Consider the following 25,216-nt stretch of genomic DNA (forward strand, 5'->3'; position numbering starts at 1 on the left):
CTACAGAGCAGTTTGACAGAACTATTGGTCCTTTTCAGCAATTAAAAGTGATGGTTAAAGCTTTGGACACTTCCCTTACTGCAGATTTTGTTTTTTAATCAGAGTAAATGGAATGCCATCTTTGTTTCTTTTGATGGAGTATGTTAGCAAAAGTGGTATGTACAGAAACAATAGGAGATTTTTCATCTTTTGCTATCCCAGCAAGCCTTAGAATGTAAGTGTAGGAAAAGCAAGTGGGCTATGATATTACAACCCATCAGACCTATTCACCTCTCCTCTTCATACTCCACAGCCTGCTGAAATAGCTCTGAGATAAAATTAGTTGTACACTGAGCACCCACTCTGTGTTCAAGAAGAATAATGATCATTTTCAACACTGACATTCTTAACATTTGCAAGATTCTTTCCTTTTATGCTCTCAATCCCTGTGCCAACTTTTCAATGATTCATATAATACAACATGGTAAGCAAAAGATATTGGGTCAAATTCATCCCTTGTGTAAGCCCACTCTGCAGTCAATGTAGAGTTGACGCTGGCTCAAATTCATCTGGGTGCAATTTTTACAAGGAATCACATTTAAATTAACCAATATTTAAAAGAAAAAAATCACACTTTGGGAGAGAATAAAAAAACACATTCTCTTTTGATGAACCAAGGCACACTTTCTTTACAATTAGCTATTTTACCCATATTTTTTAAAATAGCAACAGCTAAAAAAAATTGGAAAAACTATTATGTTAGAGAGTCATGTGAACCTTCCAGAATCAGTTTGGAGGGTTCAGAGACAAACTTAACTATACGGGTTCACTTGGATGTTCAAATTCAGGAGTCTGGGGACTACAATGGCTTGCTGTATGAAATGGCAGTGTTTGGTATAAAGGTGGCCTTTGTGAATGCATCGTATTTCAAGAACAGTTTTGTTTGAGTGGGTTTATTTCACATAGATCTATTCTGCAAATGAGTTTTTACCCACTATTTTGCTTTCCTGCTTCCTTATAAAAAAATCTTTGGGAAAAGAAAAAAGCAATTTATTTACACAGCATTCTCTGATTTTACAAAAATATAAAGCAGACTAACAAAATTTATGCCAAGGTTTCAACTTTTATCTGGCCAGGTTTTTACTTAATTTTCATACCAACTTGACAATATGAGGGCAATCTGGTTGCAGCTATTTATTTCTTTGTAGCAAATTCATTGTTTTAGATTACTATTTCAGCTATGTCTATATTTGATTTTTATGTTTTTAAATACTTTTGTGAAGAGCCCCGACACTCATGCATTGGGCCCTTAGAGCCTTAAATAATTAAATGAAAAATTAATCCATTGCCGGTTATTTTTAATCTTTTGCTCTATTTCTCCCTTAATCTCTCATATTTATTTCCTTGCTTTACAACAATCCCTGCTGCAGGTGCCGACCTGAATGGCCAGATTTAGTACCTTTTAACCAGGTGGACTTCTATGGAGCTTATAAAATGCTAACACATGCTGGCCATAATGACATTTTATTTGGCTCACTCCTTGATCCATTAGTTCTTTTAAGCAGTTTAAGGTGGGTAACTCTATGAAGTTTAAGTAACTACTATCAGCTTTCTGAAGCCAAGTATGCATTAAACTGCCATATGTGATAATGTCCTTATATATTTTCCCCTCCAACTCTTTTCCCTCCGTGGCTTCTAACAAAGTTCAGTGTGACAATTATCAATAAAGTCTGGAGGCAAAATTCTATGCAGGTTCCTTTTCTGCAAATAAGGTAGCATCTCAGTAGTCATAATCCAGTAACCAACGGAGTTCCTCAACAGAGTGTAAATCCATTCTTCAGTGGCATGCCTGGGTGGCCTGTCCTCTGGGCAAAATATTTTTGGGCCTCACTCTCCTCTACACTACATAAGAGAGGAAATGCCACGATTTTCAATTCTGAAGTCTTCCCACTCATTCTTCCATTGTGGCAGGAGGAAAAATATGGTTTTCCCTGAGCCCACTCTTAACCTGCACATTCTGTTTTACGACCTGGACCCACTGGCTCCCTGCTGCCACCTGGACTGCAGAGCTCCAGCAGAAACTCAAATGAGTCCTTCTTCCCAGTTGTCCCTGGTAATCCTTATGCCCCCTACTCCAGTAAAACAGGTTCCATGGCAATGAAGAGGGAAGCAGTCTCAGGTAAAAGTAATTAATTTGTTTTCTCCACTGGATTTCAGGGTGTGGGAGGAGAAGGGAAGTTATAGGAGTGAAGCCAGCTCCCTGGCCTCATTCTCTGTTGTCCAACTGCATAGAGATGGAAACTCAAAGCTGTCCCACAGAAGGGCTTATGTGGTGTGAGTGGAAAGAAAGTGCATGTCACAGGCACACAGGCAGAGCTCCCTGTTCCACCAGCATAGCCTCCTTTTGTACATAAAGCCTGGGCCCTGTAAGTAAAGACCAAATTCTCCCTCTGTAACCAGACCCTGTGGATGATCAAACAAAATTAAAAAGTGCTCCCCACTTTATGGGCTTAGTCCAGGGGGTTGCCAACCTGTGGCTCCGGAGCCACATGCGGCTCTTCAAAAGTTAATATGCAGCTCCTTGTATAGGCACCGACTCCGGGGCTGGAGCTACAGGCACCAACTTTCCAGTGTGCCAGGGAGTGCTCACTGCTCAACCCCTGGCTCTGCCACAGGCCCTGCCCCCACTCCACCCCTTCCCACCTCCTCCCCTGAGTCTATTGTGCCCTCCCCCTCCCCCCCACCCGAGCCTCCTGCATGCCAGGGAACAGCTGATCAGGAGGTGCTGGGGGTGGGGGAGCTGATGAGGGGCTGCTGATGTATTACTGTGGCTCTTTGGCAATGTACATTGGTAAATTCTGGCTCCTTCTCAGGCTCAGGTTGGCCACTCCTGGCTTAGTCTGTTAGAAGAATACACCGAAAAAAGAACCCCCTCTCAAACCCCTTCTTCTCAGGTCCCAGACTCATTGTTTTGTTTTTATTTTCAACACAATAGCAATTATAACAAAAGAAATGAACAGTTTTAAGAACAGTCGACTTTCTCGGCCATCTGTGCTCAAGTATTTACCTGTTGATTGCTCAGCTAATCTGAACTCCCCAATCACACCCAGGCAAGGCTAGCAGGTTCTCTAGTTCCTAATAAGGCCTACCTGCCAGGCAAAACTGTGTGTGTAACTCCTGATCGTCTTGGAGAAGCCCCTGTAGCAGAGTCAAGGGAAAGAGGTGTTTCCTCCTGGGAACCATTTTGGGATTGGGTGCTGTCAGCCCTGAATTCTAAAGGGTCATATTGTGTTTCCTTTTCCCTTCCAGACTGTGAATGGTGAATATGACTGCGGTTTGAAATCAAAAGCACTGCTATCTTCTGATTTTATTAATACACTAAACAACAGAAAAAATGGTTAATGACCTTTCATACAGGGGCGGCTCTAGGGATTTTGCCGCCCCAAGCACAGCAGGCAGGCTGCCTCCGGCGGCGTGCCTGCAGAGGGTCTGCTGGTCCCATGGCTTCACGTGCCTGCGGGAGGTCCTCCGAAGCCGCGGGACCAGCGGACCCTCCGCAGGTAAGCCGCCGGAGGTCCACTGAAGCCGCGGGACCAGCGGACCCTCCGCAAGCAAGCCGCCGAAGGCAGCCTGCCTGCCGCCCTTGCGGCGCCAGCAGAGCACCCCCCGCGGCTTGCCGCCGCAAGCACGCGCTTGGCGTGCTGGAGCCTCGAGCCGCCCCTGCTTTCATAACTGTTTTTCTTCAAAATGTGTTGCACATGTCCATTCCACTCTTGGTGTGTGTGCACCCTGCACACAGTTATCAGAATGTTTTCCCTCAGTGATACCCATCAGAGTGGCTTGAGCACCCTCTGCTGCTGCGCACCACTGGCCACTGGTATAAAGAGCCAGGTGACACTAGGGTTGCCAGGTGACCTGTTTTCAACTGGAATGCCCAGTCGAAAAGGGACCCTGGCGGCTCCAGTCAGCACTGCTGATTGCGCCATTAAAAGTCTGGTTGGCAACGCAGTGGGGGCCCGGGGCTAAGGCAGGCTCCCTGCCTACCCTAGCTCCGCATGGCTCCTGGAAGCGGCTCAGGTCCCTGCAGCCCCTAGACGCATGGATGGCCAGGGAGGCTCTGCACGCTGCCACCGTCCTGAGGGCCAACTCTGCAGCTTCTATTGGTACCCCAAACCCTCTCCCGTGCCCCATCCCCCTGCCCTAGCCCAGAGTCCCCTCCCACACCCAAATGCCCTCCCGGAGCCTGCACCCGCTCCAACATCCCAACCCCCACCCCAGCCCTGAACCCCCTCCTACACTCCAACCTCCTGCCCTAGTCCAGAGTCCCCTCCCACACCCAAACTTCCTCCTGGACCCCACACTTCCCCAACACCCTGCCCCAGCCCCTCCTCAACCCCAAACCCCTCATCCCCTGCCACACCCCAGAGTCCACACCCCAGCTGGAGCTCACACACCCTCCCACACCCCAACCCCCTGCCCCAGCCCAGTAAAAGTGAGTGAGGGTGGGGGATTGCAATCAATGGAGGGAGGGGAATGGAGTGAGCCGGGGTGGAGCCTAAGTCAAGGGGCAGGAAAGGGGTGTTCGGTTTTGTGTGATTAGAAAGTTGGCAACCCTAGGTGACACTGAGTCCCCTCAATTCCTTTTTGCCAGATAACTCTGATGCAGAGGGGAGGAGGAATATGGATATGTGCCACACATCTCTTGGGGACTGACATGCAGTGATATAGGAGAAGGAATTGGAGTTCATGTACATGTAGACCAGAGAGCAACTCATCTAAACTTGGCATCAACTCTTGAGTAATGGCATAATGGGATGTGAAGATGTGAACAGAGGACCAAGTTGATGCTCTACAAATGGCCTGGATAGGTAGTCACCCAAGGAATGCTGAGAAGGCTGCTTGTGATCTTGTGAGGTGTGCTGTCAATTTATCTGGTGGGGAGAGACCTTTCAAGTCCTAACAAACATGAATACAGGAAGTTATCCAAGACAAAATTATTTCATTCTCTCAGCTATGGCTACAAATAGATGGGTTGACTACTGAAACTTTTTAGTTCTATCTACATAGGACACCAATGCCGTTCTGACATCCAATGTGTGTAGCTGTTGCTCCTCTCTATTGGTGTGCAGTTTGGGGTAAAATACAGGTAAGTAAATCAACTGGTTCACAAGAAAATTTGATAATAGTTTAGAGAGAAAATTCAGATGACAATGCAAGTAGACTTTATCTTTAAAAAAACCTGTATCAGATTATTCCTGGAGGGAGGGATAGCTCAGTGGTTTGAGCATTGGCCTGCTAAACCCAAGGCTGTGAGTTCAAACCTTGAGGTGAACCACTTAGGGATCTGGGGCAAAAATCTGTCTGGGGATTGGCCCTGCTTTGAGCAGGGAGTTGGACTAGATGACCTCCTGAGGTCCCTTCCAACCCTGACATTCTATGAGATGTCAGAGCATGTCATTCAGGCACTCTTCTGGCAAAAGCAATGGCTAACAGGAATGCCAGCTTCAGAGAAAGGTGTAATAAGAAGCACATTGCTAGAGGCTCAAACAGTGGTCCCATAAATTTTGACAAGGCTGAGTTCACATCCCAGGGGGAACAGGTTCCTCTTATTTGACAGCACAACTTTTCCAGGACCTTAAAAAATCTGATCATCATATCATTAGATAATATAAAACAGTTATCCACATGAGGATGGAAAGCTGATATTGCTGTCAGGTGGATGTTGATAGAAGAAATTGCTAACCCTTCCTGTTTTACATGCATGGGCTTTCTGCAGGAGACACAGGCTTGAAGCCCAGTGACCAATGCAGCCCTCAGTACTGGGTATTGAATGAAACTACCAGCCAGGGTAAAACAATTTAACAATTCTAATGACTAACTAACAACTTTAGTAACACCATAGAAACTATTTACTCTTTCTTTCAGAAGGGTATGATGGGAGTGAATGAAAATCTGTGCTTGTGTACCACACTCCTGAGGTCCATTCCTAAGTCTTTTTAAAAAAACATACTTAGTACTACTCCAAGCAAAAGTATTTAATATCAGAATATACTTTCATATTGTGGAGCTGAATTTGGATACTGTGTTTCTAGTTTGGGACAGGGGAAATGTTTAGTGTTGTCAGGATAAAATTCAAAGTATGCTAGTGTAGGCTGAGGGTTACCTTTCCTTTCATCCATCATGTTAGATCACAAGCACTGTGCTGCGACTCTCAGACATGGGCTGGCTGTTATTCTCGCAGTTTTAAGCCTCAAAAGCAACTGCTACTAAAACAGAGGCCTATGCTTTTATTTACAGGACACATTCCAACCATATTTTCTACTATATGTCCCTTTGATCAATACAATTTGTCATATTACATTGACATTTAGGCTTTTTTCTTTTTTAACTCTAAAGTGTTGATGTCTGTGAGCTGGCTTGCTGATAAAGCTGGATGAATGTTTGAGAGCTATATTACATTAAGAATCATAAATCTTTTAGGAACAAAACAATTTAGAAAGTGAAACCCCTTAAGTATTATGCATAATTTAATACAAGCCTACTTAAGAGGTCCCTGAGGGTCTTTGTTACTTTTTTAGATAAAGACTAGTAATTGTTTTATTGCCTTGTAATCTATTCTATCACTAAATTCCTTACGTATGCAATGAAGCATCTCAGAAAGTTTCCTTGGGTTAAAAACTTTAAATAAAATATTATTAATTTTTACCTCTTTTTGTTAGTGCCATACATTTCCATAGCAAAGACTGCATTTTAATGACTATTGAAGAATATTTCCTAAACTGGAATGTGGCTCCATTGGGACAAAGGAGAGGGGCAGCAAGAGGAAACAACCCCAAATCTACCTCCTCCTCCTCTCCCCTCCACTGCAAGTATGCTTTTGCAGCCAAAGATGGCCCTTTGAAAGCCACTCATCCTCCCTCCTTCCTTCCCTCCTCCTGTTTAATATATTTAATGCAGAAGGGGGTGACAGAGAGGTGGAAAGCAGAAGGGATTTTTGAGGGGAGACAAAAGTGAGACTTGGAGAGTAAAGAGGCTCTCAGTCACGTGAAGGCAGATTACCAACTTGCTTTTGCAGAGAGGAATTATATCAGTTTGCTGGTTCAGAAAAGCCCCTTGCACCTAACAGCACCAATTCTCCTATATCCCCCTGAGCTTTCTTGATGCATGACCTACAAAACAATAAAAAAAAAAACCTGTAAGAATAGCCATACTAAGTCAGACTAATGGTCCATCTAGCCCAATATCCTGTTTGAGCCAGATACTTCCAGGGAAATTAACAAAACAGGGCAATTTTGAGCGATCTGTACCCTGTCATCCAGTCCCAGCTTCTGGCAGTCAGAGGTTTAGTAACTCGGAGCACGGTGTTGCATCACTGACCATCATGGCTAATAGCTATTGATGGACCTATTCTCCATGAACTTATCTAATTCTTTTTTGAACCTAGTTATATTTCGGGTCTTCACAACATCCCTTGGGAACAAGTTCCACAGGGTGACTGTGCATTGTGTGATACAAATTCCAGTCTTTTTCAACTGCAAAGGATTGTGGAACATGGTAGGTTGTGTGTCAGACCAGAAAGGAAGAATCACTGAGATGGAGGAAAAGGGAAGAGAGGAAGAAGAAAAAACAAAGAAAACGAAAAAATAAAAAAGAAGAGGCAAGACAGAAAGGACAGTAAAAAGGAGCCAATCCACCAAACCACTACAAGAGGAACTACTGTTTGAAGCAACAAACCCATCGAAAATTGAAATTTATAACATTAGCTCACAAGTACCGATTTGTATTATAATTTACTTTTCACTTCCAGCAAAGCCCTTAGGAGAAATCCCACACTAATTAAAGTCAATGGGAATTTTGCCACTGACTTCAATGGATACAGGATTTTACCCTTTATTTCTTTTAAGTAATTTTTTCAGGGCGCAATTCTACCTTGCTTACACATCTAAATCTCCCAGTTTAAGACCTGATCTTTCTGCCCTTGAAGACAGTGATAGATTTGGCACTAATTTCAAAGGAAGCAGACTAGACCTTTAAAGAATACGTAAGAATATTGTATTTCAGTTTTCAGAATCAGCTATATTTAAGATTCCACCTAATTTGTTAAGCGTTGACAGACATATTTTCTAACCAAGAAACAAAACTGTATTTGCATAAATCTATTTTTCCAAACTTTATAAATTAGCAGGAAGATCAGGTTGTTCAGTGGCAGTGGTTTTAGGGTTTTTTTTAAATGGTTTTGTATTATTTCTTTCCAGAATGAGGGGGAAATAAATAAAAACAGTTAATACAGTTTAGGGATTTCCCAGACAGAACCAAGGTTATCTTCTGCAGTCTGAGACAATGTTAAGTAAAATAGATGTAGAAGGAGCAGCATAATTCACAAAAGAAACTTTCAAAATCGTATCCTCTATTCAGCAATATCCAATGAATTATTTGAATGGCTATTGTACAGCAATTAACTGTTGGTAACAAATTTAGGCGCAGGGTTTGAAAGAGACTGAGGATGTCCCCCTGCTCCTGCCCCCGGCTCTGTACCCCGTCTCCCCAGAGCAGAGGAGAGGGACAGAAAGGAAGGAGCTTGCTGGAAGCTGTTGCTTCCTGTCTGAACTGGCTGATCTGCTTAAAAGGGCAACTTAGTTTAAGTGGGGTCAGTGTACTTAAAGGGGCAATGCACGTCTCTCTCTTTCACTAATGCAGGCACTCCCCAGCACCCTGGAAAGTCAGCACCGGCGCAGCCATGCATGTGCTGTCCAGAGGAGGGAGTGATGCACTCCAGCTGGGTAGTGTGGGCTCATCATCATATTCAGTTTTTAGAGTTTTGCAGCTAGTGCCCTGCATCCATTGTGTTTCCTCCCTCCTGCCTCAGTCCGTGCTGCCTTGTAGAGTGTGAGGCTACATTAATAACAGTGTATTAACACTTGAGGGCTCAGCCGAGTGCTAGTTCATCATTTAGCAGCAAGGCATTCACTGGGAAATATTCCACCCTCTTACTCCACCACCTCAAACAAACTTCACAATCATTCATTGCTGTGTACAATATTAAACTGTTTGTTTAAAATTGTTTAAAACTTATACTGGATATGTATATAATGTCTTTTGTCTTGTGAAAAAAAAATTCCCTGGAACCTAACCCTCCCCCTTTACATTAATTCTTATGGAGAAATTGGATTAGTTTAACATGGTTTCACATAAGGTCACATTTTTCAAGAACATAACTATAACATTAAGCAGCAAAGAATCCTGCGGTAAGTGAGGAGTTACTGTATTTTACATGTATGATTCTTAATAGATTATATATTCAGTAAAGTTTTTTCCAAATAAATTATAATTCTGCCTCTTTACCATCCACAATATTAAACATCCTTGCCATGGGTGTGAGTTTATACATTTTTTAATCAATCCCAAATAGAATAGGGTAGGCCAGCCCTACAAAGCAACGTTATTTTTGTGAATTTAGTAAGGAAAACAGTTATGTGAATGAACTTTCTTTCTATTTAAATCATTGACAAGTGGAAGTGGTGAATATGTTTAAGATGATGTTTAAGGCAGTGAGAGCATTTGTAAGGGATCCCGGATCCAGATGTTTTGGCATCTGGATATAAGTAATTGCATTGACTTGAGTCCTGCTGAATTAAGCTCCTGAAGCCTACTGAGTAACTACTGCTTTTGATTTATTTTCATATGTTTTTTCTTTACCTTTTTAATTCATTTCATTTAAATTCATGAAACAGCAAAGCTCATTGTAGTAAATTGCATGTACAGCCTAACTGATATACTTCTGCACAGCATAATCCTACAGAGCATACTACAGCAACTTTAAAAAAAAATATGTAAAGTCTCATTTTAATCTGAATGTTTAAATAGCCTAGAACTTTTAGGTTACTAGAGTTAAAGATCATGCTGTGTCACAAAATAGGTAATCTTCTCTAGCTTTGAAATAAGGTCCTTGGATATATCCATGATCTTGACTTCATAAGAATTTAATCATATTTAATGACTCAAACAGATAAAATGTATATTTTTGTAGATTTGTTTTTTTTTTTTAATTAATTTACAAGAACAGACTCTGTGAGCAGGGGCGGCTCTAGGAATTTGGCCGCCCCAAGCAGGGCGGCATGCAGCAGGGGGCGCGCTGCCGGTCGCTGGTCCCGCGGCTCCGGGGGACCTCTTGCAGATGTGTCTGCGGAGGGTGCGCTGGTCCCGCGGCTCCGGAGGAGCATCCGCAGGCGTGCCTGCGGGAGGTCCACCCGAGCCACGGGACCAGTGCACCCTCCGCAGTCATGCCTGCAGGAGGTCCACTCGAGCCACGGGACCAGCGCACCCTCCGCAGTCATGCCTGCGGGAGGTCTGCTAGTCCCGCGGCTCCGGTGGACCTCCCGCAGGCATGACTGCGGAAGGTCCGCCGGAGCCGCCTGCCGCCCTGCTGGCAAAATGCCCCCCCAAGCGCGCGCTTGGCGCGCTGGGGTCTGGAGCCGGCCCTGTCTGTGAGAGAAAAGAGTATGTAGGAACAGAGATCTTCTACACATTTTAATAATTTTTTAAATTTTAATGGGTTTTATCTTGAGACGTTTTAATGTATCTTTTCTTTATCAAGATGCAACCTTACAAAGATAAACTGTTTGATTTTTGGCCTAGTTTCTAAATATGAAGATTACTGTAAATTGTCTTGTTTATAAGAAGAATGATGACATCTGGCCCTTCTTCTCATCTTTCTTCTTTTCCCTTTATGCTGCTTTTCCTGGTGAGGGTCACAGCGGCAGCATGGAGAGTAGGGAGGACCAGACCTCCCTTTCCTCTGCAATAGGTTCCAGCTCCTCCTGGGGGATTCCCTAGTGTTCCCAGGCCAGCCAGGAGATACAATCCCTCCAGTGTTTTCCTGGGTCAGCCACAGGGCCTCCGCCCAGTGGGATGTGCCCGGTAGAGTTCCAACAGAAGTCTCCTAGGGGGCAGCCTTATCAGGTGCCTGAACCACTTCAGCTGGTTCCTCTCAATCCAGAGGAGTACCAGCTCTACTCCGAGGGTCTCCGAAATAGCTGAGCCCTCACCCTATCTCAGAGAGCAAGCCCAGCCACCCTGCAAAGAAACCTCATTTCTGCCACTTGTACCTGCAGTCTCATTCTTTTGGTCATTATCCAAAGTTCAGGACCATAAGTGAGGATGGGGACGCAGGGCAACCTGTAAACAGAGAGCTTTGACTGAGAACTCAGCTCCCGCTTCACCACCAAGAATAGGTACAGCATCCACATCACTGTCATCGGTGCACCAATCCTCCAGTCAATCTCATGCTCCCGCTTACTATCACTTGTGAACAAGACCCCTAGATACTTGAACTTTTCCCCATTTACCTGGAGAGAGCAGTCCAGTTCCTTCCAGGAAAGGACCAGGACCTCCCATTTGGAGGTGCTGATTCTCATCCCAGCCATTTCAAACTTGGCAGCGAAATATTGAGTGTGTGTCGGAAATCACATCTGGTCCTAAACTGTTCAAATTTATTTTTATCTTGCTGATGGATGAATGCTAAGAGGCTGGTAGTTGCTAGGGTCTTTTCAATCCATTATCTTTACAGGATTTTGAGTCAATTTTCCATAAACTGGTTATATAATGTCATGTCAAGACTTTTTCACATGGACATGGCCTTTCAAGTTCAAAAAGAGTGGCCTCTGTTATGTATTTTCTATTTTATTTATTTATTTTTTGGAGGGTGGGTGTCATGGACCTAGTCTCTGTGGTATGCAAAGCAATGTTGTTGTTTTTTAAATGGTGGCTTAAGCAGGACTTTCCCAAAATCAAAGCTCACTAACAATGACCTAATTTAAACAATAACTAACCAACTTGTGTGGCTCCACACTTGATTTGCCCAGAGGCTTTCAAGGGTGGCACTGCAAAGCAGAGTAAAAACTATAAGAAATTAATAGAAGGCAAGAAGCCTTGGTTTTTTGGGTCAGCAAACCACCTGAGGGATGACTCACATTCCTGAAATCCTAAAGTCAACCACCTTAGAGAAAGGAAGCCAATTCATCTACACAAGGCTACACCAGCTGTTGACCCATCTCCCTGCACATGAAGGATGCCATTAACTGTTGTTCCATCTAGCTGCAGGACTGCGATTACAGCTCCTGTTCTGTGACAATCCAGAAGACCATGAAAACTGAAGTATTTGCAATCCCCTTGTTATTTTACGTATCTTATTTTTCCTTTTTCTAATATTATCGTTTGCTTCTTTTAGCTGGGAGGCAGTCAAGACTTTTTATTCTCTCATTTTAGAGTGTGGAAGTTTGGCTGTGTGAGTGCATGTGTGTATGAGCACCCATCAAGTTCATAAAGGGAGGGCACCAAAAAAAGTTCCCCAGTTTAAATAGCCCTAACCAAAGTCTCAAAGATATTCATTAAAGTGTGTTCCATATTCTGTGTTTAAAAGTCCTAAGGAACTTTATAATAAGGCAGAGCGGCCTCCCACTGATGTGGAGAGAGAGGAGTCACTCTGTAATCCCTGGTGGATGGAGCCAGATCAGACTCGCCCTTCCCGCTGGAAGCCAAGGGGCAGGACAGGAAGAATAAAAGGCAGAGCCACCAACCCCGTTGAGTCTGAGTCAGGGAAGGGAAGGGAGCAGACTTCTCCAGGCCACTGCAGGGCCCTGGAGCTGAACCCTGAGATTGACCCAGGTGAAGTGCCACATCCCACTGGGCTTTCCGCATATCCTGAGAAAACAGAGGACTCCTGTGGAATGCAGGTACCCAACAAGGGGATCGTAAGAAGTGGCCCAGGTAAACCAGACTTTAGCTCAGTTGGGTTGTTGCTTGATTCTACATCAGCATGTTTTGGTTGGATCCTCGCTGACCCAGTGGCGGAACACTCCGCCACTGTTAGGTCCCTGGGCTAAGACCTGGTGAAGTAGGGTGGGCCCGGGTTCCCCTACCCCCTGCTACCAACCCTACTCCTGGGGTGGCAGCCTCCCCACCTTAGGCCAAGAGGCCTGCGTCTGCCTGCCATCTGCCAGAGCTGGGTCGTCAGACTGTTTGTTTGCCCTGCCGAAGGGCCTGAGCTATAAAACTGTTCCTTTGCTCTGCTCTGCCTAAGGGCCTGAGCCTTAAGACTGCTTGGTTGCTCTGCCCTGTCTAGGGCCCAAGCTCCTAGACTGTTTGTTGGCTCTGCTGTGCCTGAGGGCCTGAGCCTCAAGACTGTTTGCTGGCCCTGCCCTGCCTGAAAGCCAAAGCTCTGATCCTTGCTTGGGGTGGTGCCCCAGAGATGTAGTGAGGCAGAGTGGCCTTCCCCTGAGCTGGAGTGGGAGGGACAGCTGCTAAGCCTTCGCAAACTTAAACAGTCATACATAAAATTTGGTACATAAGATTTCTCAAACTTCTGCTTATCAAAGAGTTTTGTTAGAGTATTTTTCTATGCAATCCGGAGAGAGGAGATTGGGGAAGGGTTAACCACCACACTGAAACTGAAATCTAAAGAAGAAGCTTTATAATTGGCTCTGAGGTTGTGGTTTTAGTATTAGATAATAATTTGTCTTCAGTATAAAAATATTTAACCAGATCCAAGTTAGACTTGACTAACTAGGGTGATTTTTTTTTAGTTGGGGTGTCTAACCAAAGAGAGAGCCTCCTTCTGAGATCCCTCTTATAAGGATTGATTATTTGCTATATTCAGCTGATGATCTGACTAATTTGATTATTTGATTCCATTCCAATACCGAGACTTGACTTGATGTGATAGCTGTATTGTTTTATACTTAGTTTAGTTTAGTATTACTAACAGTAGCTTAGCTTTGGTGATAGGTTTTCTTGATTTTGTTTTTGTTTGTTTAAAATATTTAATACAAGTTATAAAACAGATATTGATTCATTTCCTTCAATAAGCAATGTATGTTCATAATGTTAGCATTTCTAAAATGTAACTTATTTACAGTGAACATATAGGATTGTGATACAAGTGCCTGCACAACTGGAAAACATAAGCAGCAACAGATAAAAAAAAATGCTCAAGTTGTGAAGTAGATTCTGCACAATGTCACACAAATAAATTTGGTTAGTTAAGTGCACCTCTAAAAACTCACAAAAATTATTCTTTTTATATGCCTACAGGACCTGTTCTTTCTTCGCACTGCATTTAACTACGCTGTATACATAAAAAAAATGTAGCTGGTCAAACTGGAATCTGGCTTTGGACAGCAGAAACATAGCAGGTCTTATGTTGACAGAGGTAGTGAATTTCAGACTATTATTCTCAAAAGGTCAATAAATACTTGGGGCAAGTCATGTGGCACAGAAATAGAAAAGTTTATAAAATTGTGCCTGATACCCAAAGGATAAATGGTGTATTATGGAAGGACTTCTGAGGAGTTAATTTAGATTTACACCAATGAGATCAGAATCTAGTCCACTGAATTTCACATACTGTAGGACTAAGAAAGTAAAGTGACACAAACTAAGTAAATTGAGTATTGTTACTCTAGGGCCTTTGATGGGTTTCTGGAAGGAAGCAGCTGAAATATTGTTTCCTGAAATATTATTGTTTATATTCTTTGCCTACACTCCAAGAAATGCCATATTGCCACCCTAAAGAATCTTGCATTTAGAAGAACAAGAACTTTATAGAGAAGAGGTTAGTACACTGACTAGTCCAGTACATGGCTCTACTGGATATCTTGTCAACCAAATATAAGTTTTGATTAAGCAGCACAGCTATCACGTACTTACCTTTGATTTGCCCTTACTGTAACAGGCTCTTTTAGTAGCTTCATCACACTGCCACTCCACTGCCTGAAATACATATCAATAAAAATATTTATAGACAAAGGTAAGTAAAGTACAAACCACATAGTAGTGTCAGATAGAGACAGCTAACACAGTCATGTTTATGGTACATTGTTCTGTCACATTAACAGTTGATATTGGAGAGAATCCATTTACAATATTGTTATAATGATTTTTCCCCTCAGAAACAGATATCATTCTTATTGATGGCTGCTTAGTGACGTAGCTAAAGTGAGGTTGGTGTTTTCAATCCAGACCTAGAACAAACACACTTACCTACATCAGAAAAATCACTATCAGCACTAATTAGCACTATTCCTGGCAGTCCTAGCAAAGCAAAGTGATTGAATAAGTATGGAGAGGAAAAGATGTTCTATCCCCAGATCTGTCAGTCTAGGTAGTTAAATGGCCTGCATCGCCATAGCATTTGAGGTCACCTTTGTTGAGAGACATAGTCATCATGCTGTGGGAAAGGGTGCACTGTTGCTGTCCGTCCTGTCAGCATAAATTCAAGAGGCTACCAATCCAGCATTAATCACAAGCACTAAAACTTACATTTTGGTTTGAGAGAAAAAAGAAACATACAAAACAACAGCACTAAAATTGTCTACTTTGGAACTGAGGTGATTTAGCCTAATTTCTGGGTTGTCTCTTTGCGCCAACAGATTTATGCCACAGCTGTAACACTACTTTACCATGCTGTCATTTCAGTGTATGAATTAAATCTTATTGCTTTATCTAATGTTCAAAAGCTATGACTTAGGAAGTATATTCTTTTATAGAGTGTATATTTCAGGGTGTACATACTGATACATGTGCATAGTTGCATATATATATATATATATATATATATATAGATATATATATATATATATATATATATATATATATATATATATATACACTGTCTAATCAAGAGTGCCTTTGATATCGATAAAAGCAGCAAAGAGTCCTGTGGCACCTTATAGACGAACAGACGTACTGGAGCATGAGCTTTCGCGGGTGAATACCCACTTCGTTGGATGCCTGGGTATTCACCCACAAAAGCTCATGCTCCAATACGTCTGTTAGTCTATAAGGTGCCACAGGACTCTTTGCTGCTTTTACAGATCCAGACTAACACGGCTACCCATCTGACATTTGATATCGATGGTACCTTTCACATCTAGGGTGTGTATTTATATCTGTTATTTAGATTAAAAGTGTAATTGATTGCATTTTCTTTTTTACCAGAAAAAACTGTGATCTCTTTACTAACTGTTGCAGCTTAACAATTTAAACCACAGTTTGCCCCATTTTCATTTTAAGTAACCAAAGCCAACTCATGCTGATTTAATGTAGCTAATTTTTTTGTAGCCGAACTTTCATGGAGATTGTATTAATAGTAAGAAGACTCTGTAATTAGTAAAAATAATAGGCTGAAAGCCTATTTAAATGAGGGGAAGAAAACACCTTCTGACAATACTACTCTTTGATTTGCCTTTTCAACTGGCCCAAGAATGAGATTTTTTTATTTCCAGAAAAATAACCTTATAATCAGTCCTCCCCTCCCCCGGCCCTGTTCCCCAAACTCCTTTCCATTTAAAACAATTTATATTGCAGATGAATTACTACATCAGTGGGGATTTATTGAAAACTTTTTAAACAGTCTGGAAGAATCCTTCAGTGAATGACCCTAGCATTTGTAACAAATTGTATCTAGCAGCATGAAATACCCTCATAAGGAGCTGTATAAAAAGGGAACAATACCTTAACTCTTTTGTACAAAAAGCAGTTTTATCCCACAAATGGTAAGTACTCTATAAAAGACTCTTCTTGGCATACCAACGTATCCTAAGTTTCTAGAGTATTATAAAGTTTGCTTTAGAATAGAGAACTAAAGCAAATGCCACCAGGACACAATAAGTCTATATGTTGTATAGCAGTATGTGCCAGTGTCTGATTTTGGAAATTTTAATCCATAAAAGCATTGAAGCTTAAACTGTACTATGGTTCCAATGTAAAAGGAGTTACTGGAAGGTCATCAGTGTAGGAAGATTTCATGAGAAATGTAGATTTAAATTAAGGCTTTAAGTAGAGTGCTCACCATATGCGAACTTAGTAGGCTGTACCAGCCTGGGGAGTGGAGAGAAAGAAGACATGTTAAGCATGTAGCATATCCTACACCATGAGCAAATCCCTTGTGCTTAACAATCTGTCCCATCTTGTATTTTTTGCTCTCTCTGGGCCTGAGGAAGATCTCTTTGTAGCTTGAAATCTTGTCCCTTCCACCAACAGAAGTTGGTCCAATAAAAGGTATTACCTCACCTATAGTGTCTCTCTCATATCCTGGGACCATATCCTAGGAGCATGCATAATCCATTATACTGCAATGCCCCCAAAACACAATGCTTATGGCAAAATTTTCAGAAGAAGCTTCGTTTTGGGTGCCCTTCTTTAACATCCAATGTATGGTTTGGCAGAGGTACTCTGCTTCACACAGATTAGCTTACCACTGCCACAAATCCACTACCTATAATAAAGAGCCAATGGTGTTTACCACAGGTGAAAATGTACTGCACAAGATTTAAAATACCTGCTGCCACAGACAAAAAAAAAATATTTTCCCAATTTTAAAGATCTGGAATCCTAACTTGAGAAAGATTAAATAGATTCCCTTGCATTTTCGTTTCTTTACTAATCTATTGGAATGGACATTCGTTTTGAGAGTCAAGATCACTGAATTCTATTTTGTCTCATTCTAACACTAACTTGCTGTGGGACCTTAGTTCATTTCACTCAGTCTTTATTTCGAAATCTGCAAAATGGGGGCAATCATATTTACCTACTTTGCAAAGTTGCACAGCATAATTAAACAATGCATGCAAAGTGCTACAAAAATGCAAAGGATGATTACGGTTTGTCAGTAGCAGAGTTAGGAACAAGTATCATGAGACAACTGTGTTAGTCTGTAGCCACAAAAACAACAAGGAGTCCGGTGGCACCTTAAGGACTAACAGATTTATTTGGGCATAAGCTTTCGTGGGTAAAAAACCTCACTTCTTCAGATGCATGAGATGGGAACAAAATTCAAAAACTAATTATTCTTAGCCCTGTGATTAATACACTAGATTATATGACTTTGGGGGGAATCCTCTTTCCTCCTCCAAAACAAATATATATAGAAGTGGCCACTTTGAGTGTCCACAAACATCTCTACAAATATTTCAGACTCAACCAGTTCCAGTGAGATTCCTATATATTGGCTAAGCCTCCCAAACTATAATTTATTGCTAACTGAGAACTGCCCAGATATCTAGATTTTTTCAGGAGAGAAAAGTCAAAGGCCTGAGAGAGTAGAAACTCAAACCTCAATGGCACAGTTTTTGCAGTCTTTCACACGAGTATGTAATGGAACTCAATGCAGGTAAGTCTGGAAGCCTATTAACCGCACCTGTGGTGTAACTGAAAAAGAAACTTACTTTTCCCTCTCCTTTCTCTAATATACTTTGAATGAATGAATTGAAACATACATTTAATATTATGACACTATAGGATATTGTCAGATACTGTATTGGGGTAAATATAAGGAACTAAACTGAATAAACTATTTTTTTTATGAATTAAGCTATATGCAAGACATTGTACAATTAATGGCAGGGTTTACTTTAGGGGCATCCTGCTAAGAAAAGAAGGGGGCTGTGTTCATACTGATATATTTTAAATTAGTGATTAAGTTAGCAAAGTAAGGATAATATTTCCAACCAAGTATGCTTATGTTACTACAAGTCAGTGAAATATACCCATGCTAGAAATGGATAAATAAAGAGATAGAACCAAATAATGTGCTCTAAGGACGGCTGAACACAGAGTTGAATAATAAGAAATGCAACTGTTTGACCATTGGCATAGTTTTAGCGGGAGGGGAAGAAGGGGTATTGCCCCCTCCCCCAACTGCAAACCTCGGTTAGGCATGGAATTTGCCCACCCACCCATGTGCAGCCCCACTGGCCTGACTGGAGCTGCCCCTCACAAAAAAAATATAGAAGTCAATCTACACCTATATGTTTGACCACTAATGCACAGACACAGGTCAGCCATATATACAGAGTTCCTAAAATTATTGTTAAAATAAGGAGAGAAGAAATGAAAAACGTATACAGCTGTTCCAGCCTGCTAAAGAACAGCAATATTTTAAATGACATTGTGTTACTGCGTGTTGGACAGTTAAAACAAATTAAAGATCATAAAAGCAGTGGAGAGGCTTTTTTTCAAACTGTGATCTTTAACCTAGACATTTCAGCAGTCTTCAAAGTGCCGAGGAGAAAATACTACTTGAGCAAGCACACTGTGTGAAGTTGGCCAGAGGATGCACTTCAAGAGGGGGCCATGGAAAGCAACTTGCGAAAGTAGGTTGCTAATTGGGGATGAGCCAGCAGGTGTTCAATGCATATAACACCATCGCCATACAAATGGCTATGACTTAAGTAGTCTTACATAAACGGGAATGGCATAAGATGTTTTGCACAAATATACTGGACTGTAAGACCCAGTTGCAAGACTTCAAAAGTGATGCCTCATCTTTTGATTGGATGGTGAAAGGGGACACGACTTTAATGTTGGCTGGATATTTTAAGTCTTTCTCAGAAGCACCAGTTGCCATTTGATTAACCCACACCAGTTTCTCAAAGAAGAGTAGCCCAGTTGTACCACCCAGGAAAAATGGGATAAATTGGAATGTCTCCATAAGCACATTGCTTCCTGAAAGCTAAAGACATCTGGAAGGAAGACAATTGTAGTCCTGCGCCAGCCACTTAGGAACCCTCCTGGTAATCCCAAGTACTCATATCACATAGGCACCTTTATTTGTCTCTTTCTCTTTTCCACCAGTTTGGGTTGTTAACCGTTGGAGTGGGAAAAGACTATAATGCTGTACCTAAATCTGCTCCACCTGGCTTTACAGTGTTAACTTTGCTATTGAGCTGAGAGCTGAAGGCTGAGCAGAGATCTGGTGATAACTAACAGACTTTGAGCAGCCTTTCAACATGAATGAACTATAAGGGATAATTACATATGTTGCAGCAATAAAATATTTCAATAATTCTTCTAAAGATTGAGTGGGCAGTAGAATCTTATTCAAAAGTTAAACAGTGATATCTTTAGTAAGCAAACTAAATGTATGAAGCTGGGTTGGCTTCAAGGGAAACTGAAAGGAATGCCAAATGCCATCTAATTTGTTCAGATACCTTTGCAGAAGGCAAACAGTAAAAATCTGAAAAGTGTAAAGAATGCTTAGCTGCTCCTTTCCTTTACTGGATAAACAATAGTCAAGAAGGACAAAAATCCTTGTTGTCTTCACTGGAAAGAGTGTGTGTGTGTGTGTGTGTGTGTGTGTGTGTGTGTGTGTGTGTGTGTGTGTGTGTGTGTGTGTGTGTGTGTGTGTGTGTGTACGCGCACTCCAATGCAGCAGGATATTAAGTCCTGACATGAATTTTCCAGAGATGCTACAAACTGCAAACAAGGGAAAAAATAAATCTATGTACAGTATATTTCAATATAACCATAATGTGCAATCATAACCTTAATCAATATGAAAGTGTCAGCCATGTGTTCAGGATCTGAAAAGGCCATGAAAAGACTTGTTGGTTGGGGTTTCTATTATTTAGATGTGATACAGGAGAATAAAAACACATGGCTTCCATTAACATCAATGGGAGCTGCAGTCACGTAACTGAGAGCATAATTGTGCCCTGTATAATATCTGTATTACTGTAGGCAGACAGACAGGCACTCATAATGGATGTATTAATACAAGTACACATATATAACGTACACACTTCTCTGAAGTGTAAAAACAAAATGTACTATTACATTTCATAGTGAAATAAGTTAATTAGTCAGGAACCAGAAAAATGAACTGAACAACATTCCAGACAGATGGTTCAGCACTCCTTAGGCAGATGGCTCTGCTAATTAGATACTGGCAAAAAATAACATTAAAAAGGTGGTTTAATTACATGATGCCAAAAATTAACAACTGCATGAGCTTTTCTTTTTTTATTATCTGGTTGCTTTCACATCGTACGTTATGTATTTCATCAGTACCTTAGGATTTTTAGATATAATGGCAATGAGCATTATAATTAAGTGACAGTGAACATGGTCATCCCACCCTACTGTTCACACCACTCCAAAAATGAAATGGCTTGGCCAAAACTCTGGCTAAAGAGGTTTTCAGCCCATGTAATTATCTCTCAGTAAACACATATGCTGGAATCCAAGAGCTGGGTCTAAAGAGGCCATTGAGAAGGGTGTGAGAATAGCCAGTGCAGGGAGATAATGAAGGAACAGATGAGGATTTCAGCAGAAGTAGAGTTTAGCAGAGTGGTTGTGCTATTGGTTATTGCCAGGATTTTTATGGAACTGTGTTGGTGTTATGAAGTCACTACCTCCAGTTTACATATAAATTCAATTTAGAAAGATTTACAACTCTCCTTTCACTGAGAAAAAAAGTTCTTCATATTTCAAACATAGTAATTTTTCCTCTTGCCTTCCACATACCTGCCATTTTGTCTCCTGGCAGCTACTTTGTTATGTAATGTAATGTACTTTGTACATTAGCTTTTCCAACAGACTTTGAGAAGTAGCTGAGGACTGTGGAACATCTGTTCTTCATTGAAAAGCTAGAAGATGATACATGAAGAATGACTTTCAGATGAGATGAGCTTTCTTCAGAGATGAGAAGGGTTCCCTTTTGGCTCATCCAGCAAAGGATGCTGGTTTGAGTTTCAGCTATAGTAATATGCCAGAAACCTCTACAGGGAATCCAACCACCAGATGGGAAACTCTGCTAATTGGTTAAGTCTATTCTCATATCTGGCCACTAGTTGGCAGACATAACAGCCAGTTTTTCTAGGGGAAAACACTATATATGTTTTCATCTATTTAGAGTCAGTTTTAAATATCTGACTCCAATGTGGAAATGTTTTTATATCACTTACAACTTTTATTCAAGTTTATACTGTGTTTTATACAGTGAGCTGTGTGAAATATTTTAAATTAAACCTCAAATAATGCTTATGCTCATCTGGTTTTGATGTTGACTACAAAGTGAGTGAGCCTGACATGATTTAATGTTGTTAACTATGTAAAATTTGAAGTTTCACATGGTTTTGATGGGAAGCCAGGTTTCAACTGAGTTTCAATTTAAACATTTTGGTTTAAAACATAGCAAAAGTCACGAGGTGGCAACCCATATCTGTCAAAATCTGGAGAAAATCTTCACACAAAGCCATGTGGAATGAAGACTCCAAGATTTACACCCTCTGATTATATTTAACATGCAAAGATACAATTCAGCTTTTGAAACATCTCAGGTGGTCAGAATCTAGCACTACATCAGTAGACATAATTGGAAGAGGGTTCTTATCTTAGACATATCAAGATAATTTTCAAAAGTGCTCAACATTGAGCTACTTTATTGACTTTGGTGGGAACAAATTTAGCCCGATGCTGAGCAATTTTGAAAATTCTACCCACAGTCTTTCATTTATCTTCTTTTACACTAGTGGAATTCCATTGAATTAAGGGGAGCAAAGAAAGGGGCTCATATATGGCTTATATGTTTTAAACAATACAAAATACTAGGTTTATATTTAATAGAGACAGGTTCACTAGGAAATTAACGCAAGCAGAGTCTGAATGAGCTCTCCCCTGACATCTAGTGGTGAGCCATGAAAAGGACTCCAGGGGCTAATCTCGTTTGCATGGGCACACACACCCTGTCTAGGTGCTCAGCATGATGGGATTGCCTGCCCAAATGGTCACTTTTGGCTAGTGTGGGATCCCTAGTCTCCTTGTTATTGGGGCAGGAGTAATAAAGGGTTGTTATCCTTGATGTGTGAATTAAGAACTGCACTTGGCATTTCCCGTTTGAGGGACTCATCCTCACTTAAATGGCACTAGCTAGGCAGGGGACATAGGTTCCAATGCCTAGTGAATTGAGGAAGGGTGGGGATTGGCAATTGTGCCTGGTGGTGTGGGCCCTGTTTAAGGGCCCCAGACACTATTTGACCCTCTCTTCACTGTGTAATAACAAAGCAATTTTACACTCAATTAAGAGTCTTGTTACATGCAGAGCTGAAATCACTGATATCTTGGTCCAAGTATTAGATCTGCTTTGAGACAGTGTCTCTGATGCAAGAGACTGCCTAGTATGCATCAGCAGTGAGGCTCCCCCATTAACAGCTGAAATCACTAAGAGCTATGTTGAGTGTGGGGCCCTGAAAACATCTTCATGTGGCTGGTGGAGAGGCACAGCCAGCAGGGCAGCTGTTGGAGAGCACCAGAGCAGAGCCCTGCAGAGAGTGGTGGCAAATGAGTGCCTGAGCAGCAGATGAAATAAGGTGCCTCATTTACAAACCCCCCTCCACCCCGGTGGGAGGTGAACTCTGGGTCTGCACTGTCCAAGGACAGCAATTATGAATGGGGTGCAGAGAAGAGACAGGCATGTTAAAGGGACTTTTGGGTTGCTGGACTTAAGAACCTGAGGGGAAAAAGACACGGCCCAACTTACTTGGTAGCGGGTCTTTTGCTCATGGTTTATGTTTATAAACCCTGTTTACGGTATTCCCCAAATTAATACCGCATTATTTCCTTCCTTTTATTAGAAGTTTTGTGCTACACTGAGACTCTGTTCTTGCAAGAGGGGAAGGCACCCTCTTAGAGGTACCCAGGGGCAATTGTCTTAGATCACTAGGTGGGGGCTTGAGCTGTTTTTTGTTGTATTGTTGAAAAGGAACCCCTAGATATTGAACCCAGCCCTTGTTGCTGCCAACTCTGACTGGCAGAAGGGTTATATTGATATCCAACTCTGGAATTCAAACCCCCCAAAGTTTGAGGGTATTTGGATCAGGGTCTTAGTTCTGCCCAATACAGGTCTTTATTTGCAACATTCAAATAAAACTTCTGAGTTGGGCATGTTCAGTTCTGGCTCCAAAAGTTTTGAGTGTTAGAATCTCTTGTTTTGGATTGTTTTTTCCCCCCTTTTTTTTAAGATCTGATTTTGACATTGGAAAAAAAACCTCAATGCAACATTGTATTGAAGCGGTATAATAATGTTCTTGCAATCCAAAACGTCTCAGACAGTCAGTAGCCAGGAGTAAGGAGTAAATGCTTTCATCGCCAAATTTGGTCATATGGTTGGATCATTAGCTGCCCCGGTACTGATGTGGAGTGTAACATGAACATTGATCCATGCCCCCCAAAGAAACTGTAACATTATGAAAATCATATTACAAAAGTGATATATGTCATCATGTGCCAGCAATGCCCCTCTGCCATGTACATTGGCCAAACTGGACAGTCTCCACACAAAAGAATAAATGGACACAAATCAGATGTCAAGAATTATAACATTCAAAAACCAGTCAGAAAACACTTCAACCTCCCTGGATATTCAATAACAGACTTAAAAGTGGCAATTCTTCAAGAAAAAAAACTTCAAGAACAGACTCCAATGAGAAACTGTAGAACTGGAATTAATTTGCAAACTAGACACCATCAAATTAGGCCTGAATAAAGACTGGGAGTGGATGGGTCACTGCAAGAACTAAAAAAAACCTAATTTCCTCATGCTAATTTCCCCCTATTGTTATTTACACCTTGTTAATTGTTTGAAATGAGCCACCCCGATTACCACTACAAAAGTGATTTTTCATCCTGTTGACAATAGTCCACTTTAACTGAATTGTCTCGACCCCCCACTTAGTAAGGCAACTCCCATTTTTCATGTACTGTTATATATATCTTCCTACTGTATTTTCCACTTCATGCATCGGATGAAGTGGGTTTTAGCCCACGAAAGCTTATGCCCAAATAAATTTGTTAGCCTATAAAGGTGCCACAAGTACTCCTTGATATTGCAAAAGAGTGATAAGAACTCAGCATACACTTAGGGCTAAATTGTGATTTGAACAATGCATTTCCTCAACAGAATAAGAGGACTCCTATGCAGTCTACTTAGCCCGTGAGTCCAGGTAACCAGGAGTAAGCTGTGCTATATGGCTGCTTGTTCCCTCCATGGAGAAAGGGTACAGAGAGTGAGCAGGGAGGGTCAGGGAAAGGGCAGAGCCTTGGCTTTCTCACACGCTTGCTGTCCCAAGTACTTGAAATAGCATAGGGCGCAGGGAAGTAGGGATTAGGCAGTCACCCCATGCCAGCCCATCACTGAATCAAGAGGAAAGCAGTGCCTATGGCCTGGTCTACACTAGGCGTTTAAATCGGTTTTAGGAGCGTAAAACCGATTTAACGCCGAAACCGTCCACACTAGCAGGCACCTTATATCGATTTTAATGGCTCTTTAAACCGGTTTCTGTACTCCTCCCTAACGAGAGGAGTAACGCTAGTATCGGTATTAACATATCGGATTAGGGTTAGTGTGGACGCTGATCGACGGTATTGGCCTCCGGGAGCTATCCCACAGTGCACCAGTGACCGC

At 41.7% G+C, this 25,216-nt stretch overlaps 1 protein-coding gene across 1 annotated transcript in view; it reads right to left on the reverse strand.

The window, feature by feature from the left end:
• SEMA5A (semaphorin 5A) overlaps positions 1 to 25,216 on the reverse strand; it is a 633,881-nt gene that overhangs the window by 286,250 nt on the left and 322,415 nt on the right. The window contains exon 5 of the mRNA XM_039523675.1: positions 14,683 to 14,745. Coding sequence (XP_039379609.1) covers positions 14,683 to 14,745 — 63 coding nt within the window. The remainder of the gene's footprint in view (positions 1 to 14,682; positions 14,746 to 25,216) is intronic.

Source organism: Mauremys reevesii, linkage group 2, assembly GCF_016161935.1.
Source record: "Mauremys reevesii isolate NIE-2019 linkage group 2, ASM1616193v1, whole genome shotgun sequence".
Taxonomy (NCBI): domain Eukaryota; kingdom Metazoa; phylum Chordata; order Testudines; family Geoemydidae; genus Mauremys; species Mauremys reevesii.